This window comes from Manis pentadactyla, chromosome 1 (genome assembly GCF_030020395.1).
Source record: "Manis pentadactyla isolate mManPen7 chromosome 1, mManPen7.hap1, whole genome shotgun sequence".
NCBI lineage: Eukaryota > Metazoa > Chordata > Mammalia > Pholidota > Manidae > Manis > Manis pentadactyla.
Window position 1 is genome coordinate 170,052,117 of NC_080019.1, and position 20,949 is coordinate 170,073,065.

General features: G+C 42.2%; 1 protein-coding gene across 2 annotated transcripts in view; it reads right to left on the reverse strand.

Annotated features, from left to right (window-relative positions):
• Nucleotides 1–6,784: 6,784 nt before the first annotated feature.
• DRD3 (dopamine receptor D3) overlaps nt 6,785–20,949 on the reverse strand; it is a 43,957-nt gene continuing 29,792 nt past the window's right edge. The window contains exons 5-8 of one of the 2 annotated variants that reach the window (XM_036883481.2): nt 15,263–15,459; nt 14,083–14,160; nt 10,990–11,269; nt 6,785–9,855 (exon numbers count right to left, since the gene is read on the reverse strand). In XM_036883481.2, coding sequence (XP_036739376.2) covers nt 9,659–9,855; nt 10,990–11,269; nt 14,083–14,160; nt 15,263–15,459 — 752 coding nt within the window. In that variant the 3' untranslated portion in view covers nt 6,785–9,658. Of the gene's footprint in view, nt 9,856–10,989; nt 11,333–14,082; nt 14,161–15,262; nt 15,460–20,949 lie in introns of both variants that reach the window. The other variant, XM_036883480.2, reaches the window with a different exon arrangement.

Consider the following 20,949-nt stretch of genomic DNA (forward strand, 5'->3'; position numbering starts at 1 on the left):
TCCTTTGCTTCTATCCCATATTACACCTCCCAGAAGCTGTTAGACTAACAGAATGTGTCACAGCTTTTTGGATGTAATTGAGGCATCAGCTCGAAGATGACACCTTCTGATGATAGGGCACCAGGCTTCAATGCAGTATACACTCTAAATCAAAGACCGTTATGTGGTACTCTCCCAGTCAGTAGACTACATGATGTAGAAGTACAAGTGCCCTTGCTTATTATTATTCTTCCTGACCCACTTGAGGAATTTTATATAGTTCTGGACTATGCAGATTTAGAGGTCTTTGTTCTTTTTTTTAAAAATAGTAATTTTATTGGGGCATACTTTTCATTGCATGTAGTTCACCTACTTCAAGTGTATAGTGGATTCAATGATTTTTAGTAAGTTTATCAAGTTACACAACCATCACAATAAAACAGTTTAAAATCATTTATATCATCCCAATAAAATCATCCTATTCATTTACTGTTAATCCCCATTCTCCCCTGCTATCCAAGGCCATCACTAATCGACTCGTTGTCTCTATAAATTTGCCTTTTCTAGATATTTCATTTAAATGGAATCATATAATACATGGTCTTCGGAGGTTTGCTTCTTTCACTTAGTAAGGTTTCTGAGATTTATCCTTGTGATAGCATGTGTCACTAGTTTGTTACTTTTCATTGATTGAATGTATTTTGTTGCATAGATATACCTCATTTTATCTATCCATCACCAGTGATGGACATTTGGATTGTTTCCAACTATTAGCTATTATGAATAATGCTGCAAGGAATATTAGTGTGCAAATTTTGTGTGGGTATTTGTTTTTATTTCTCATGGGTAGATTCTCAGGAGCAGAATCACTGGATGATATGGTAAATTTATGTTTAGCTTCTTAAGAGAGTGCCAAACCATTTTCCAAAGTGACTGCACCATTTTACATTCACACTGGCAATATCTGAGGATTCCCATTTCTCTCCTGCCTCTCTGACATTTATTATTATCTGTCTTTCAAAAATTTTAGTCATTCTGTAATGACTAATGATGTTGAGCATCTTTTTTATGTGTTTATAAGTAATTTTTATATATTATTTAGTAAAATGCCCATTAAAACATTTTGCCATTTTTTGGATTAGGTTGTTTGTCTTCTTATTGTTGATTTGTAAGAGTTCTTTATATATTCTGGATACAAGTCCCTTATCAGATATGTGTTTCACAAGTATTTTGTAAGCCAGCCTATTGTTTCCTGTGGTGTTTCTGAATGGTGTCTTTTGAAGTGCAAAGTTTTGAATTTTCATAAGGTCCAATTTATCTTTTTTTTTTAAATGGTGCTTGTAGTGTCTTATCTAAGAAATCTTTGCCTACCTTAAGGTCTCAAAGATTTTTGCCCATGCTCTCTTTTAAAAGTTTCATTGTTTAGCTCTTATGTTTAATTCTATGATCCATTTTGAGTGAATTTTTGGGTATTGGCCTAAATTCATATTTTGCATGTGAAAATCCAATTGTCCTAGCACCATTTGTTTAAAAGGCTCTCCTTTCCTCAATTGATTGCCTTTGTTGAAAATCAATTGACTATAAATAAAAGGATTTGTTTCTTTCGTATATCAATGCCATATTCTTGATAACTGTCACTTAATATATTAAGTTTTGAAATTGGAAAAGTAAATATTTTTCAACATTGTTCTCTTTTCAAAAATTATTTTGGTCATTCTGGATCTTTTGCACCCATATAAATCTTACAATCTGTTTTTAAGTTTCTGAAAAAAAAAAAAGTCTGCCGGACTTTTGAGGATTGCATTAATATATAAATCAATTTGGAGAGAATTGTCATCTTAACCATACTGAGTCTTCCAATCCAAGAATATGCAAACTTTAGGTCCTTGTTCTTTGTTATTTATTTTTAAAATAAAAAAAAAATTATTGAGGTGAAATTTACATAACATAAAATTAACTACTTTAAAAGCATTTAGTACTTTTCTCTATTGTGCAACCACTACCTCTATCTACTTCCAAAACATTTTCATCAGCCCCCAAAAAAATTGTGGACCCATTGAGCAGTTAGTCCCCATTCCTTCTCCTCCTACCCTTGGAAGCCACCCGTCTTCTTTCTGTTCTATACAGTTATCTATTCTGTTTATTTTGTATCAGTGAAACCATGTAATATATGACTTTTCTGTTTTTTTCCATTTAGCATAATGTTTTGAAGTTCATCCACACTGTAGAATATATCAGTACTTATTCCTTTTTATGGCTGAGTGATAGTCCTTGTGTGTGTGTGTGTATGTATCACAATTTGTTTATCCATTCATCTGTTGATGGACAGTTAGATTCTCTCCAGCCTTTTGGCTATCATGATCATGAATTGTGCTGGTTTGAAATTTCTATGGAAGTATTTGTTTGAATATTTGTTTTTATTTCTTTGGGGTATATACCCAGGAGTAGAATTGCTGGGTCATATCGTAATGCTATGTTTAACTTTTTGAGGTAAAGGCTCTTGTTCTTAAATGAGGAATATGTCCACTAGGGGATAAGAATCCCATAAAACTTTAAATTATGGCTTCCACCTAGCCATTTGGAGTTCCTCATGCCAGGAGACCAACAGGCAAGTGATGAAGAATGCTGGCAAGTATAATTGAATCCTGATCATCAAGGGAAGTTAGGGATGTTGTATGCAGTGGAGACAGGGAAGAGAAGATTTGGCACTTGGATGATGCACTGAGGTGTCTCTTTGTATTCATTCCCTTGTTTAATTTTGGTGGTACATGGATAAGTATAGCATCCATGACCTGAGAAAGCCACCATAACCTCAGGGATTTGTTCCTCTGCCTGGTGAGTTACCCAGACCAGTGGAGTGCTAATCAATAGTGGGGGAATCTAGAATCAATGGTAGAAGAGGGCTATGATGAAAATTATTTCAGCTTTGAGGACTTGTTGCTTTGGCAGAGATTATAGGCCATCCCACTAAACTTCCACAAGTAGAGAGACCGAACTGATTCCTGATGAAGTTGTTTCTAGAATTTATTTTATGAAGAAAGTGGAGCCAAATGGCATAAAGGGTAGACCAGCATGGATGCTGCACCATTCCAATCCCCTCTTCCGGACTGAGGAATGTGTTCTCCCAGTTGCTAGGAGTGTTGATGGTAGAAGTTCTCAACTGAAGATAGCCTCCTTGCCTAAGTTATGCCTTCTTCCCAGAGGTATAGCTGCATCCAAGCACTGGTTAGGGCCACAGTGGCCTGCCCCCACCCCTTGCCCCCCAAGACCTTCCTTAGGGTCATCTGGGTTTTGGTGTGACTGCATCATAGTTCAGCTTCTCCCTCTGCTGAATCCTGCTTTCCTCTGTATAGGTGTGGTTCCGAAGGCATAGACCATTAAACTTGTTCGTTTGGCATGCAAATCTCCTCCTTAGAGTTTCCATATCAGCTTTGAGAGTCTATGCAATTTGAGTTGGGCCATTAAAAATTGGATATTCTAGTCATGTAGAATAATGAGTCCATGGCACTCTGAACTGGTTAAACACCATTTAGAAAATAGTATTCTATTTGGGGCTTTGTATTTTAAGAGAAACAGTAACAACATGGCTATATCCAAAGGAAAGCAAACAAGATGGAAAATGTCAAGAAAACATTACTTGAAGTAGAGAAACAGGAATTGAAACTTTGGAGAAATGTCTTATTCCCCAAAATTAAGCTGTCATTGGGAAGATGGAGTAGAGGTTTCTGTGCTAGAAGAGAGAATTGGGGCCCAAAGCTAGATTTTATTAGAAGGCAGATTTTGGCTTAAAGGAAAGAAGAATTTTCTAAAGGATAACCTGTCACATTTCTTGGGAAGAAGTAAGCCTGTTCCTTAATGCAGTGGGATGAACATGGGTCAGAGATGTTAGAATTTCTGCAGTAACTAGGGAAGTGGGTTCAATCCTTTTTAGATCTCAAATCCCATGATTATAGGTTGTGATAAACTGCAAGCTTTTTAAGGATCTTTAATATGGAGTCTTATACAATCTGCGGAAAGCATAATGCAATAATACTCAGTTATATCTGTTTTTCTTAAAGGGAAAGCAGCCTCCTTCACCTTAGTCTGGAGTGGTGCTACCAGGAGAACGCTGTGATATTCCTACAGCTTTCCTCAGCCCCAGCAAGTTTGCTCTTAATTCCCACCCAACCCTTTTTTTAAGACTAAAAGAAGGAACTAAAAATTGTCTTAGAACAGTTTTTGGCTTTTATTAATAAGCTTGTTTGTAGGTTTTTAGGGGTCAGAAGATGACTTATATCCATCTAGAATGATTTTTAGCTTGTCTGATCATAGCTTAGGAATCCAGACTTTTCACTTTTACTGTTAAGACAGTTGTGCCCCAGGAAGTTTGCAAACTTGACCCAGGCCACTCAAAGGACTGTATGTCACAGCTGGAATCTGACACCTTATATTCGGAGTGCATAGATTTTGTTCATTTCCCCAAGTCATCCATGTGTCAAGTTCTCTCACCTTTCAGATCACTTTCATCAAGTTAAAGTGAGGTCAGACTGGATTAAGGGGGGACCTAATTCAGTGACTTAAAAGAGAAGGGATATTTGGACACAGACACACAGGGGAGAGCATGTGAAGGTGGAGGCAGAAATCAGGGTTATGCAGCCACTAACTAAGGAACACAAAGGGTTGCTGGCAACCTCCAGAAGCTATGAAGAGGCAAAGAAGGACTTTCCCCTACAGCCTTCAGAGAGAGCATGGCCTTGCCGACACCTTGAGTTTGGACTTCTACCATCCAGAACTGTGAGAGAACAAATTTCTGTTGTTTCAAGCCACTCAGTTTGTGGTGATTTGTTAGAGCAGCCCTAGGGAATGAAGGTACTAAATCCAGTGCACTTCTCTCAGGAAGGAAGAGATAAGTTAGAGGAAAGGGTGTTAGAAGTTCAGACATCATGAGCAACAAAGATGGAAAGTCTTGAAGGACTATATGTGTTCTGCTCCTCATTCCCAGGCCAGGAGAGGGGCAGGGACCCCAAGGCCGCCTTCAGCGAGTGTGCTTCTGCCCTTGGCCTGGCATTAGGTCATGCCACACGTGGGCACTTGGCTGTGTAAGCAGGGAAAGGGTGCCCTGTAAGGGACTATCCATCTGCCTAACAATATGGCTACAAATTCAGCCAAGTATCCTGGGCACATTTGAGGAATAAAAGACAAAAGAAAAATCAGATTTCATGTGCGAGTCTGAACAGGCTGTGCCTGATACTATGAGACAATTAGAGAATCGGCAAAGAGGAAGAAAGGTGGGCTGCGAACAAGGTAGGTATGAGAAACAGCTGCCAAGGGGGGAAATAATAGTAATAATAGTGATGTCAATGATAATAAAAATCTCTTACATTTGTTAGAGATTTACAGTTGACAGAGCACTTCTAATACATGCTGCAGTCTAATCTTTGTCTGGTGAAGAAGGCCAGGGCTTCTCATTTTACTAATAAGGAAACTGAGGCTCATAGATGTTAAACCACTTGCCAGGGGTCAGTGGTCTGCGCTGACACTGGGACTCCAGCTTCGACTCCTTTCTGTCCATTGTCTTTCCATAAGGTAGTAAGAGCCACCTGAGGCTCATCCCAGCTCCCTCCCTGGGTCACATGTGTTCGGAGAGGCCCGAGACTAACCTCTCCTCTCTTCCTAGTACTCGGCAGACTCTGCACACAGCAGGGACTTGATGCACAATGATGGAAGTTGTGTGATTAATTAAGGTGATTTTGGGTGGAGCAAAAAGGCCCAGGTCTTGTGCTTGGCATGGACTTCCAGGTTCTGCCTCCACGAGCGTGTGCTACAGAGCTGAGCTGACATTGGCATCACCCTCAACTGAATCTCTGTGTCAGGAGGTAGTCATGGAAACTCATTCTCTTTATAAGCTGATGAGGAGAGAATTAGGTAGAAAGGAAGAATCAAGTTAATTGCCTGTCATCCCCTCTCTGCTCTCTGTGTGTTGATTCAAATTAAGCTCTTTCAGTTTTCTGATGTCAGCAGATACCAAATGTTTGGAGCACAGACCTGGGCATCAGGACCTCCAGGAAACAACCAATTCTGAGCGAATCCCTTAACCTTTCTGTCTCTCTGCATTCAGGAAAACAATTCTCTTTGCCTGACTTCCCTGGAGTTATGACCCAACTCTCTGAGCTGCCTTCATTTTAACCGTCTCTGACTCTACATCCATTCAACCAGCCATTCCCCTTCTTGTAGAGAAAAGAGCAAAGAATTCAAATTGAATCCGGCATTTGTTGAAATTCACCATAGCTCAAAGGGAAGTAGATAAGTAGGTCAGCAATGGATGTTCTATGATGTGTGTGTGTTGCCACACGGAGGAAAGTTGGGGAAAGACCTAGAGGTCTTTAGCCAGCACCAGCTCAGCTGCCGCCTGAGCAGAGCTGAGGTGTTCTCCAAATGTGAGGCCCCCTTTTTTCTTGTCCTATCCCTAGGGTCTCTTCTCTACAGCCAGATGGAGTTTTATCTGAGCATGCTCCTTACTTGTTTTTATTTTTAGTTCTTCAGAGATTTACTTTACCTGGAACACCCATTCTACTACCATACTTGCCAGGGAAATCCTCTTAAGACTGAAAGTAGATTTCCAAATGCTATGAATTCCCTTTCCTACAGACAAAAAGCAGGTAATCATGGTACATATAAATTCTACCTTCCCACTGGACTACAAGCTTCTGGGGGCAGGAACCATGTCTTTCTTGGTGATGTTTCTCAGCACTAAGCACCATGCCTGGCACATAGAAGATGATCAATCAATATTTATTGAATAAATAATTGACTTAATAAAGGGAGTTTTAGATGATGGTGTCCTGGAAGAAGGAAATATTTACTTATGGCCCAGAGTTAAATGTTTGTAATCTCTTTGGGTTTCCATTATACTGTTTGCATTTCATTCAAATAGTGTGGGCAGTTCTGAGGCTTCTCTGGGCTCCAGGGCAGGTTGCCCCAAGAACTCTGTTCTGCCTCATCCAGACCAACATCTCTCCTGGAACTTTTAGCCATGCTGGCTCTGAAAGTTAGCCAGCTCTGCAGTTATGTGTTCTGGTTGATGGTGGAACTGTAGAGGTAGAAAAGATAGAATGAAGAATCCCAGGGTGAAGAGGCTTAAGTGAGTGTCTGGGAGATGTGTTTGCAATCCCCCCAGGAGGCTCTTCCTGCATTTGAAGAAAGCTCTGGGAAGGAGTTATTGGCTCAGATTAGGGATAAGGGTGTCTAGGGAAAAGGTGCCTCGCAGTTTAATGGTGGAGGTGACAAATGACTTTCTCTTTGTATCTGCATGGGGTTTGTAGTTTTTATGGGGCTCTTGGGGAGTGTGGTAAGGCAGAGACAGCACTGACCTAGGATTCAGCAGATCTGAGTGCTTATCTGTCATGAACCAACTGGGATGACAGTTCTGGACCCCAGTTTCCTTTTACATAAATGAGAAAGTAGAACCAAATACTCTCTGAAATCTATCTCATGATTCTATGAAAATAGATTATAGATATCCCATGTGACTATTTCAGAAATGAATATGGCAAGAGTGAGTATAATGCCTTGGGCTGGGTTCTTTGGAAGATCTAAGGGTGGAAGCAGGTGAGTTAGGCTGAGGCTCTCTCAGATATCTTCAATCCATCTTTTTCTTGCCTTATTTTTCTTTCTACCCCTTTACCTCTCTGGTGGGAAGCAGTGTGCCATGGTTGTTAATTGCATCGGCTTGTGTCCCAGCACTGCAAGCTCTCTGTGAGCTGGGGCCGACTCGGCTGTAGTTTCCAAGTCTACAAATTTATTTCCTAAGGTTATCATAAAGGTCTAATGACTAATGTAAAGGAAGGATACAAAATATTTGCTATCATTCTTTCTCTCAAATATACTAATGTTAATGCTCTCTGTTTTTATATTTAGAACTCTGATTTAACATAGAATTCTATGATGTTTACCCCACTGTCCCACTTGTTTGCTGCTTATTTTTCATGGACAAACCTAGGAATCATGTCCTTTTACTTCTCCAGATATCTAATTGTCTCAGTCCCCAGTTCTTCTTGCTCCATAAACCTATAAGCTAGATGGCTTGAGGTACAAGAACTAGTGGGCAGACAGAATTTTCCCAGCGAGTTACAATATAAACACTGTCACAGACAAAAACATTAAAAAATACTGGCGTTAACAGCATTCAGGAGTAACAGGTAATCAACTCACTGAGGGTATATATTTCCTTCTTATACATTAGGGGTTAGAGGAATAAAGATGGGGCAAAGAGAAGCCTTGGATTCCTTGTAAAGTTCTTGTGCACGTTGAAGTTTTAACAGCACTGCAGTGGGCATCTCTCATGCCTATGTACTAATAGCTCTTAACAGTTAATTTACTGAAGTTCAGGATGATGACACTTCATAAATGTCCATAAATTGTATCTTGATTCTGTAATCAATAAGAATAGCTTCTGTAGGTGAAAAGGTGAATGGTGAGAATATTTAAGTACCTTCTAAATGCAATTTTGAGTGACACTGACACTTTGCTTCTAGTACAACTTTAATCTCAGTTGTTGGAGAGGTGATGTCACGGTCCACACTAGGACTTTCCAGAGACTGTGTGATGGTTTTGGACAGGCACCCTGCCTGTGCCCTCAGCTCTGAGGTCCTCTGGCAGTCTAGGTGGGTCCCTTTCCCCCTTTAACTAGTAAATGGGCAAACGTGGGAGCAGGAGGTTGGGCTCCTTGAAGGCAGGAGCTGTCTTATTCATCGTCATACATCTAGAGCCTGGGACTTTGTAGATACTTAATACTGAACGCTTTCAGGGTCTGAAAGTACTGGGTCTCTGTTAAGCAGGAGGTGGAGATGCCTGGGTAAGAAAACTTACCCAGAGTAGTTATGAAGAGCATATCTAAACCATGTTCTGAAACACAAGTTCAACCGTGATTCTATAGTGGGAATGCCATTCCTTTTACTCGGCTAACATCCCCATCTTGAATTACTCAGGCTTGGGGCTCTGAGAGTAAGGGAATGGAATCCAGGGGCCTGCTTAGCTAGAGCTGAAATACATGAGTAGCGAGGTTTGAAATGAAGCCCAGGTCCCAATGTGGGATGGTGTCTCCCTCAGGGTGAGGAATTTCCCTCACAAGTGCAGCCAGTCAGATTCTACAGGGAGGTAGAGGCACTGGCCTGTGTTATGTTTCAGTATGCGCTGGATGACAGGAATGACCAAGAGGGAATGGGCCCACAAAGGGCAAGGTCAGCCTGACAGTTAATGAGAGATTTGAAGGAAGACAGGCTGGCTGTTCTGCAAGACGGCTTACTGGCTGAAATGTCAAGGACTCCTGGCAAGTTGAGAATTATGAGATACATCCATTTTTTCCTTCCCTGCAATGAATCATGCCTCTGGTGACGTGTGTGTGTAGAGTCAAGTTGTATCAGCTTCTTTCTGAATTATTGCTTATCACTCAGGGCCCCTCCCCTGCCCCCACCACTCAAAGATTGCCAGAAGGAAGTCAGATTTTAGCTGGGGAGATAGAACATTCTGTTTTGGAGGAAGCCGTTGGTTACACCTGCTACTCAGGGATGTCCTAGCTTCAGGAATCTTCTTCCTGCCGCATGCCAGAGAACTCAGCAGTCTTTCTGAGCAGACCCTGGCCAGTGGCCCAGTGGCCTGGTAGCTAAAGGTGGGCACAAGCAGTGTGCTCTCCTCTCTTCCTTCAGCAAGACAGGATCTTGAGGAAGGCTTTGCGAAACTCAACATTGAAGGTGGTATAAATCACGGGGTTGAGGGCGCTGTTCACATAGCCTAGCCATGTTGTGGCACTGTAAAGCTCTGGGGATACGTGGCATGCTTGGCAATGGGTATTGAGAACGTGGGTCAGAAAGAAGGGCAGCCAGCAGACAATGAAGGTCCCTGGGTTGCAAAGGAAGAGAGAAACTAGGTAAGAGGTTTGCTTACTCCTTTCGTTACAACATGAAAATGGCTCACAGTTGCTTATACCAGCCACTATGCTGAAAATCTTATATGCCTATTTAATTTTTATACCAACCGTTTATAGTAGGTGTGATTAGTGCCCCTTTTTTTTATGTGGATGAGAAAACTACATGCTTATATTTTTATTTATCTCAGGCCTTTGTTCCTAAATCAATTTTCTAATTTAATCCTTGATCCTTAGTTCTTTACTAAGTAGATATTTCTTTACTAGTCTTTTATACTTCTCAGTTTAATTCAAATGTTTATTTAATGTCAAGCCATGCAAGACATGATCCTAGGTTCTGATAGAGAAGAAGACCTTAAAGATGCACTGGCACATTCCTGCTATTGAAGAGATTACTTCTAGGGGTTCTCATCTGCCCCTAAGATATGAGAAGGTGAGGTTGTCAGTGGCAATGAGAAGGATGAATTGCCTTCACTAACTCTATTTGGTACCTGTGACTTATCAGTTTTTTTCTTTACGTCATGGAATACTTGATAAACACAGAAAAATAGGAAGAAGAAAAATAACCACACACCATGCAAAGACAATCACTTTTGATATCTTGGTGATTTAATTTTCAGTGTTTTTTCCTCTGTATTTAAAATAATCTAGATGTCATCATACCATATTACAGTAGCTTTCTGAATTTGTATTTCTTGACTTAATATTTTAGAATAAGTAAGCATTTATTAAATAAATAAGCATTTATTAAATATCCAATATGTGCCAGGCACTTTTATTGAATCATTATCATATTTATTACCCATTATAACTGCACATGACAAATAACAAACACAACAGATAAACATAGCTCAATTAGGTGACTTGTCTAGGTTCATATTTCATAGTCTAGGTTTCATATTTTAGTCTGGGTCTTTTGAATTCCCATCAGAGTTAACATTTATACACAAATCTTTTAAAATTGTATTGTAAGCATTTATAAATACTACAGTCATTGGGTTTCTAATTCATGTCCAGTGTGGTTAACTTTGTCCTCTCCAGCAGCTCCACCAAACTCAACCTAACCGACCTAAGTCAACCCAACCCAGCTCAACCTGACCCAGACTCACCAAGCACAACGGCCAGCATTTGGGTGGCCTTCTTCTCCCGCAGTGGCACTCCCCGAGGCTGCAGGGTCCCCAGCTTCAGGGATGTCGACAGCCTGCCATTACTGAGTTTTCGAACCTCTAAGCTGAGTTTGGGTGCCAGGGTGGGACTGAGGGAGTTCCGAGTGCTACCCTCCTTTTTAAACTCTCCCGCTTCTGGGAAACCCGGCTGCCCCAAGGCAGTATCTTGGCAGATACTGAAGTAGCGCTTCAGCTCCATCTGTGACCCGCCAGGGGAGAGGGGCTGCAGGTGTGACAAGAGAGGGTCCTGACATTTCTGGGGATACTGTTTATCTTCTGAATGTTCCTGGAAAGGAAAGAAAATGCAAACAAGGAAGAGGAAAGCAGCTTTGTGCAAAACCTACTGAGGGCACACCTGGTGGTGGGACCGTGGAAGGTTAAGGTACATGAAATCTGCTTCTCACTTTACAACTAGACAGCACCTACCAGAAACAGAACATTTGAGAACCACAATAATCCCTTGAGGAGGGTAGCACAGGATTATAGCCTGGCCTTTCTGACTTGGAATTACTTGGATATATAGAGGAACATGTTAAATGACACTACTAGATGTAAATAGAAAAATCTGGTATGTGGGAATCTCCATAAGACAAATGACTCAGTTTCTTCAACCACTGAAGTGCAATACCGCCACTACTTAACAACTGTGAAGTATGGGTCTTATTTGAATTTTGATTCAAATAAACCAGCTATAGGAAATTTATAAGACAACTGGGGAAATTTGAACATTGGTTATTTAGTGATATTAAAATATTAATTTGTATAGTGCAATGTATTCTAGTTAGTGTTTTATGAAACATTTTTATATTTTATAAACCATAGAAGAAATATTTTTGACTGAAGTGCTATGATATTTGGTATTTGCTTCAGAACAATCCAGTGGGGGCTGGGGAAATAAGATTGGCCGTGAGTTGAGAATTGCTGAAGCTGGGTGATGGCTACTGAAGGATTTGTTATATTTGTTTTTCTACATTTTTATTGTTGAAATTTTCCATAATAAAAAGTTATAAAAAACAGAAAACCCAAGATTTTCATCCCAGCTTCCCTACTTAGTAGCTGTATCCCCAGGCAAATTAATTAAATGTCTTTGAGTCTCATTTGTAAAATAGAAAAGAATTTGGGGGAAATGGGTTTGGGATGAGTAGACTCTGAAAGTGGAGAACTGAAGATACATGGATATTTCTAGAATGTTGGGGGATGTCTGTGTGCGCTCAATATCTGAACTTCTTTCTATGTTTGAAGAATCAGACATGGCACCAATCTTGAGTAGCAGGTAGGACCCCTCAATTCCCATTACTGAAGCCATAAAAGCCATGTATTCACTCCCCTACCTTCCCACTGGGTATCTAGAACTCTGGCACATGGACCAAGCCTGGTCAATTGGAGATACGCATCTAAGACCTCAAACTGGAGCTTCTAAAGCAGGGAGACTTCAGAAGAATTCATCTATCAGCGGTGCAGTCAAACGTCCAGTGTCCTAGGTCTTCTAATCAAATTCTTCCTTAGGCATGAGCAGCGTCTTCTGAAGCTGTTCTTCAGGTTTCTCACTGAGTTGGAGTACTTGATATCCTTACAGTAAATTCCCTTTTCTATATTTCTAATAAGTTAATCAGTATCAGTGACTCTCATCAATCTCTTCTTAGTTTGAGAAATCACCATTTTCCAGACAGGCAGTGCTGGTACACCGTACATACTCAGAAACAATGTTGGATGAATGAATGCAAGGTACCTTTAAGATGATACAGTATTTCTAAAACTGCATTCCATGTAGGTATTTGTAGGGGTTCTAGCACAGTATATTTAAACATTGTTTTGATTTTCACTTTAATGGGGTTTTCTAATAATTAATATAAGCATTTTGTATTTTATCTGAATGAACATTTATAACCAAGATTATGTTTATGATTGTGCTGGCATCTGGTAATCTTTTACAAGTGATTATATTTAACCTCCAATGCATTATTTTGGAAACTCGGGGACTAGGGACAAATCCTTAGTGCCTATGAAATCTCAGATTTGAGAACACCAATCTGGTGCACTCTGTTGGCATTTTACAGATGTGGAAATTCAGTCCTATAGAAGGAAAGTGATTCTTCCAAGATCATGTATCGGTGAGTTGTATTTTTTAGCTCTCTCTGTAAAACCTTATCACTACCTGCATGACTGACATGAGGAAACACTGAATTTCTTTGGGTCTGGCTGGCAGAGCTCTGCACTCCCAGATAGCAGGACAGAACCCATTTCTCTATACTTCTGGCAATGTCAGCCTCTTGGTTCTCCAAACTCTGCTTAGTAGTCATCACCTTTCCTCCCTGGAGTCTTCTCAGACCTTGGATCTGCTATAGGAAACTTTGAACCTCTTGTCTATTAAAAAAATAATTTATAGCAAAAGTCTTTGTTATATCAGGCTTGTGTACAAGTGGTTAATTAACTCTATAGAGACTGGAAAAGTCTCAGATCTTCATTATTGTGAGTTTTTGAAGTTTCATTCCTAATATTTACTTGACTGTGGAGTTCAGGGAGAGGAATACTCATCTTATGTTTAACACCTTAAGGCTACATTCTGCATTCAGCTTGCTTGGGGATGCAGGGCTGACTTGAATTGGAAGGACAAGGATCAGGGTACCATGAAATTGTCTCGGATTTCCCCATGTTCAGTGGCAAATAGGGCACTTGAAAGTCTCACATTAGCCTCCCTTCTCTGCTTTTCTTGGCTCTGCCCACATGTCTTTTGTTGATGGCCTGTTCCCTCTGGGCACATGGCTCTGGATAGCACCCTCATACCACATCCAAGAGTCATTGGTTCCAGTCACTGGGATCTAGCCCAATAGGCATATGCTTTCTGAACATTGTTTGATGATTCCTATCCTGAAGCTCAAATCAGGCAGGATCTCAGATCTCTTATATATATGGTAGATCAAAGTGTGGGATTGGGGCTAGATTCCATTTTGGGGTGAAAGTGGAATCAACTCAAGCCAGCATCTTGAGATAAGGTCTCTTATTCTATTACTATAATCAGAAACATGGCTTACTTACCATTGGCCCTGTGGCATCTGATGGGAATCTGGCCCTTATTGAAAACTGCCGCATGGGGTGCAGCCTCAGACAGGAAGACTAGGGTGGGTTGAAGGAGAAAAACTTGTGAGTTAAGCTCTGCATAGTTGAACCACATAGATGCCAATGCTTAGAATATAATATGTTCATGTCCTCAGCCTGAGGTCCTGACCTCCTATTTCATGGGAACCAATATTCTTGTTCTCTCAAAGCCCTGGGACTTTGACTTTGAGAGTCTGAGTCTTTCAGGTCTTCCTAGGTTGATCTAGACATTTAAATTGGACCTGCCTTCAAGATAAAATTCAGCTCTTACTCTGTCTGTGAAGCCCTTTCCTGAGCATATTGACCTCACTCTTCTCATAACCTCCATAGCACTTAATATTTAGGTGCTTAATTGCCTTCATGTTACATTTTGCAAACATCCAATCCCATTTGGGGCTGTCTGTTAACTCTGGGTAGAGGTGTGTTTAATTTGCTTGTCTAGATTCAGAACTCCATGAAGGCTGAGGCTGTATAATATTCCTGCTATCCCTTTCCTAGCAGATTGCAAGTGACTGGTATTCATCCATTCATGCTTGAAGGACATATTGAAGCATGTGCCAGGCACTGGGATAAGCAGAATTTACAGCCCAAGCCATTGGAAGATCAGTGCTGACGCACCCTTCTTTTTCAGAGCCTAGAGAGACCCAATAAAATGCATCACCAACATCCCATCCCCTCCGCTGGTTAGGACCTAGACACCAGGTCAGATGGAGTAAGGAAGAGAGGTTTCGATGGACCCCAGTGGTTCTTGGAATGAGTGGTCTGGCTGGAAAGTCAGTCTTGGGAATCGACCAGAAGTGCATGGTACAACTGCCACACTAAAACTTCATCCTCTCTGTGACATTGGAACTGCTGGCCATTTGGGGGCAATGGAAGAAAGCTGAACAAGCCCAGGAACTCGCCTATAATCCTGCCACATAATGTGCACTCTGGCAAGACTATCAGAGCACTTTTCGGATGGATTTCCTACCTCTAAAGCACAGACAACACCGCAGATTACAAGATGGGTGTCAGCTGCGTGTCCCCAGTGTGGCAGTACAGGCAAAGTATGCGTTGCTGGCCACAGGCTGGGAGGCCACAGCATGGGTACTGACTTCCCTGCGCCCCTGCAGGTGCTCACCTGCTGGGGAAAGCCGGGTCTGACACTGATGCACTGGCTGTTCTGCCGAGTGAGGATCCGTTTCCGCCTCCTCTGTCTCAGCACCACATAGATCCTGGCATAGACGAGGACAGTCAATCCAAAGGGCAGGTAGAAGGACACCACTGAAGAGTAGATGACAAAATCAGGGTTGGAGATGGAGCAGATGCTGGGGTCTCCTGAAAGTGAGAGAAAAGGAGAAAGCAAATCAGTTTGCCAAGTGTGAGCCCTCCGTGGGGGGCACAAAATATGGCCCCATAGCCTGCGTGGTGTCTCCACTGTCTAATCCACACAGACCCTTGCGAAGCAGGGGTCCCCCAGCCCATCTAGCCGCCTCATCTGTGCGGGCTTCCCCGAGTTGCCTGAGTCAGAAGCAGCTCTCCCTTGCTCTGTGTCCCACAGGCCTTTACCGCCACTGCTCTGCTGCTGCTGCAGACCCGGCCTGACCACTGAGTCGTGAGGGTGGGGCGGCAGTCCCGACACCTTGCCGTCATCTCCCTGAGGGGAGCAGGCCTAATTCATCTTCGTGTCGCTCACAGTTCACTTACAAATGAAATTTACCCATGATCACGTGCCAGGCACTGCTCTACACTAGGGCCACAAAGATGAATGGGACAATGTGTCTGTCCCCGAAGGGGCTCGGCCTAGACGGACAGATGATCCCATACGCTGTGCTGAGTGTCCCGGAGGAATGCAGCCCAGGGGGCCCGGGGAGTGTCCCAGAGCAGCAGGCCAGGGGCCTCCTGGAGGGACGTAGCCCCCGCAAGGGCCTGCTGGTGTAGAGGCATGGAGGGATGGTGGGAGGCACTGAAAGGAGGAAGGTTTCTTTGCCGAGAGAGACAAGTCTCTGAGTTGAATCTGAGTTGGTGGGTAGGTGGTGGCTGACTGCAGGCAACTCTGTTTTTCAGATAATCCCAGTACTGGTCAGCAGTGGGATGGGAGGAGGACCACTAAGGGCACGGTCACTGTGGACAGTGGGCATTGAGGAACATCCCTGTCCCTGCTTTATGTCCTGCAATGCCCCTGCCACTCCACCTTAGGCGGTCCCTGTAGCTTGCTTCTTTGCTCACAGATGTTGAGATTCCTCCAATGCTCAGGATAGGGCCTGGAAGTTGCCCCATCTTGGAAGAAGAAAGGGAAGAACACAGGTGATGTGCCAAGATAAAATGCATATTATTTTATCTTGTCATTATGGTAACATTATGTGACACAGGTGCCATTACTGTCTCTGTTCTCAGATGGACAGACTAAGGCTCAGAGAGGTTCAGTAAGTGGCTCAACATCACACAGTCTGAAAGTGGTGGAGCCTGGATACATTGCTCTAGCCACAGTGACCCCCAAACCAGTGTTCTTTCTGTGATGTTGACTATCCCTCTCCCCCTACCACTGGCACACGGCAAACTTGCACGTCCAGCAGTTGGTACCAGCAGCTGGCACACAGCCAATCTTCATAAGGGGCTGGGAATTCTCAACAACCCCAAACCTGGCCTCAGGAGATGTGGCCACAGGTATGGACTGGTGGAGAGAGGGCAGTGGCCATATGGGCCCCTCAGTCTGCTTCTTGGTCCTCTGAGGAAGGCAGAGGCCAGGAGACCCAGGTCTGTCATTTAACTGTGTGGTCTTGGGCACGTTACTTCACTGGGCCAAGCCTCAGTTTCACTTTCTGTAAAAGGAATAAAGATATTCTCACATAGTGGTGGTGAAACTAAATGAGAATAAATGGTAGCAATTATTATTATTATTATTTATTATATACCTTCTCTGAACTTTTTGAACTTGAAAGGTATCATTTGGAATGGAAATTTAGAGGAAGACTTCTAAGGAAAAATATTTGTAGGGGAGGGAAGGGAGTAAGAAGCTAAGAATTAAAGTGAAAAAAGAAAAAAGAGCGTACTCAGTGAGGCATTTGAACGACAGCACTGCTACCAGAATCTTTACAAGCTACTCCCGAATTCTCTGATTCTCTTGGGGAGGGGAGAAAATTCAGGTAAGACTAATGTCATGTGACCAAAGCCTGCCTCAGCATCCTTTAGGAAATGGCTGGTAAAGCTTTGAGTAGTGGTCACCTACTCATTTTCTGGTATTGTGGGGGACATGAGTTGCAGGTGGGATGGGGTGGCAGCTGGTGGCCTTTCCGAGTCTACAAGGAGTCATGTTGGCAGCGCAACATGATTAGCCCTTCTTCTGAAGTCACTTCCTCTGCTGTCAGTGTCTGACTGCAATGAAAACACCTCATAGAATAAGGAGGTGCCTCAGCATGTTTTGCAAGTGAGAGGGGGGCCAGGGGAATGGAAGGGCCACTTCCTCACTCCTCATCTTGTCATTCTTGGGGTGCTGGGTATTCCCCATATGTCCCTTCACATAAACCTTCTGCCCTTCTCTGCACTCCTCTGGGCTCTGGGAGGTTGACCTCTAAGTTTTACATATTAACTACTACTTTAAAAAATCCAGGAGCAGAAGTGAGTGCAGTACCCTTCTATTTGTGTAAAAATGGGCACACACACACATGTGGGCTAGCCTGGGAACTTTAGTCCTACTAATGTGAAGAGCAAAGCCAGTGTTTGCTTCTAGGATGGGGCATGAGGCAACCAGATTCCGAAGGGAGACCTGCATAGATGTACATATGTGGATCCCACATACGTATGTTTTATCATGAGCAAGTATTTATTTTTCCATTAACAATATTGAAAGCATATGTGTGAAGAGAGAGCACACCACTGTTTCAGGTGCCCTGATCAGTGAGGACCCTTAGGGTACAACCACTGAGGCTGTTGGCAGGGCAGAGTGGAGCACCGTCCACCAGCAGTTCCAGAAGCTTCCCTCTGCTGAGTCCAAAGGAGGTGTCGGTGAGGGTAGTGGGGCCCCCCAGGAGCTGAGACTTCCCCAGGAGATGAGGTGCCTTGTCTTGATTATTTAACCAAAACAGTATTGTGCTTTCAGCACAATAGTTGTTGAATGAATACATGAATGATGAATAAATGAGCAAAGTGGACAAATGAGCATTTTACATCCACACATAAACAGTCACTGACTGGAGGATAACCAGGGGGGTTACTCTTCATCCTGAGACTTGGAATTTATTCCAACTGATCTCAACATTTATGGAGGAAAGAATTATGATCAGGGCTTATCCACTTACCCATACAAGAAAAGTTTATGGAGCACCTACTGCTTTCAAGGCACTGTGCTGGGTGAGAAAAACACTAAATATATCTACTAATGGGTCTAAGAGGCTTCTGTGGGCTAGCCTGGGAACTTTAGTCCTACAGTAATGTGAAGAGCAAGGCCAGAAACAGGTTGAGTTGAGAGATTCATGAACTTCAAGCTCATTGAAGGGTTTGTCTGTAACTTATTTCCAAAGACAGGAGATCCTGATGAATCTGATTTTAGGATGATGCTGTTATTCATTTAATTTTGTACTTATCAACCAAGCTCCCACCAGCTCCAGTATTCTGAAAGCCAAGTGAGATGTTCTATTGCTCAAATCTTAACAACTGTCCTCCATTTCTTTGTTTAGAAGGGACATTAACACAGCTGATAGCATTTTCTTAACCTAAATTTTTTTTTCTCCTGTTACTTGCCATTGCTTATTCATTCTAGAACTTTTTAATAACACTTTATATCTGATTTAGCATAAATTTAAATACTGGTTATTTTTCTTATCTGTGAAATGAAAGGGTTGGGCTGCTCATTCATTGATCTTTAGGGTTTCCTCTAGCAGCAATACCCCATGTTCCACCACTATAGAGGCTGTTGGTAACATGATATTTGTTAGACTGCTGGGCCTCTGCTGGGAGCTGGTGCATGGCCAGCCAGGCCCCATAGCATTGGAACTTCTGTGACCCGAGATCCTGCTTTATGTGTGCATTCAGAAGTGCATACTGCCTTTCTCTCAGACAATGAGGACTCCACGCAGGAAGAAAATGAAGGTCAGGTTTTCTCTACCTTATGTTCCATGACAACTCACAATCCCAAGTGAGAGCCCATGTCATTCAAAGAAGGGCTTTGCCAGAAAGTTCTTTTTCATGCTGCACTTCTTAGTGAAAACCCAGCCACTTCTGATATTGGGTGTTATTGGCAGTATCCTGCCCTTTTATCCTCTACTTTTCACAAAGGAAGTAGGAAAAAATGGGCGAGAGAAGCCACTTCTATTGGGCTTTCCAATGACCTTGCAAGCTTCCTTACAGATGGAAGAGGTGCTGAAGGACCCACACTCATCAGGATAATGAAGCTGCAGTGTGAATGCCAGACAGAGGAAGAGAATGATCATTGGGCTTCCCTGCCTTGAGCTCTGCTCACTAGTCCCTGAAGTGTGTTCTAGGGTGAGGTGACTGGTCTACTCTGTGACTACCAACAGAACTACCACCATTTAAATTTTCCTTGGAGCAGGTGCATAGTTAAATGTTGAGGTCCAGAAACTTTTCCTAGTATGTAATAATAAGAACACAACTAGCTAACATCTATTGGGCTCTTAGAGTGGACCAGATGCTTTGATACAATATATGAATAAGTGGAGGGCTTACTATAGTCTGATTAGTAAACTTAAAAGTAAGAGAGAGAAGCAAGAGAGTACATGCTAAGTCATGGGCATTTGCCTTCTCAGTTCTATATTTGAAAATCCTTCCCAAAACATTTTTTCTGAGTTTTTTTCTGGAACAATAATGATCTCACTGATGGTAACAAAACTGCAATTAGCTCCTCATTCTTCTTCACATTAGATGTTGACATTAACTGAAAACTGTCTCCTGTCAGAGTCTGAGGCTGTTTTAACTGTTTCCAGTGTGTGTGTGTGTGTGTGTGTGTGTGTGTGTGTGTGAGTAAGACCACCCATGCCAGCCTCCAAGGATGAGCAAGAGGAACAGTGCAGCCCAGCATTGGTGGAGATTTGTTGCTGGCAGGGGGTAAGGAGTGCCATGACCTAGCAGTGCTTGTGTGTTCCCATACTACAAATTCCAATTTAGAATGCATTTTTGCATAGAAACTAGGATATAGGAGGTGGATTAGTTATCAGACTAACCCAAAGAGCACATTTAATACTCACCAAAAATGATATTTGAGTGCCTCAGTTAGCCTCTTCTAGCTGTGTTAGGGAATGTTGCTTTGGGAATGTGTGAGTGAGTGTGTGAGTGTGTGTGTGTGTGTGTGTGTGTGTGTATGAAGTGCACATATTCGGTGAAAATAACAAAGTAACTAATGGTGAAGAGTAATAATGTAATATTTTAGGAAAACCCTGAGTTAACCAAGCAAATATTTGTTGGATAACTTGGTACTTAGCCTTTCATGTGGCAGAAGAAATAAGACTGACCTTGAGCAACTGGTGCGTGTGCGCCAGGTCTACATAGGTTATCCCAATTTCATACTCACTTAATTGTAAAAAAGTTCTATGAAGGAGGAAGAGTGAAGTTGTATCATATGTAAGGTTAAATCTAAAGTCAATGATTAAAGTGCAAATTATAGAGTTGAAATTTGCTTTGAAAAATACCCTGAATCATGTGTAAAGATATCCATGTTTTATGACAGCCTTGAGCAGTAATAACTAAAGACGTATGATACAGACATAATATCTCATACATAATAAGGAGTTCAAACACAGCATATAATTTTAGAGTTAAAGTTGCTGGGCTTATTTTCAGGGGGCCATATGTAAAAATAAATACTGAAAACTTCCT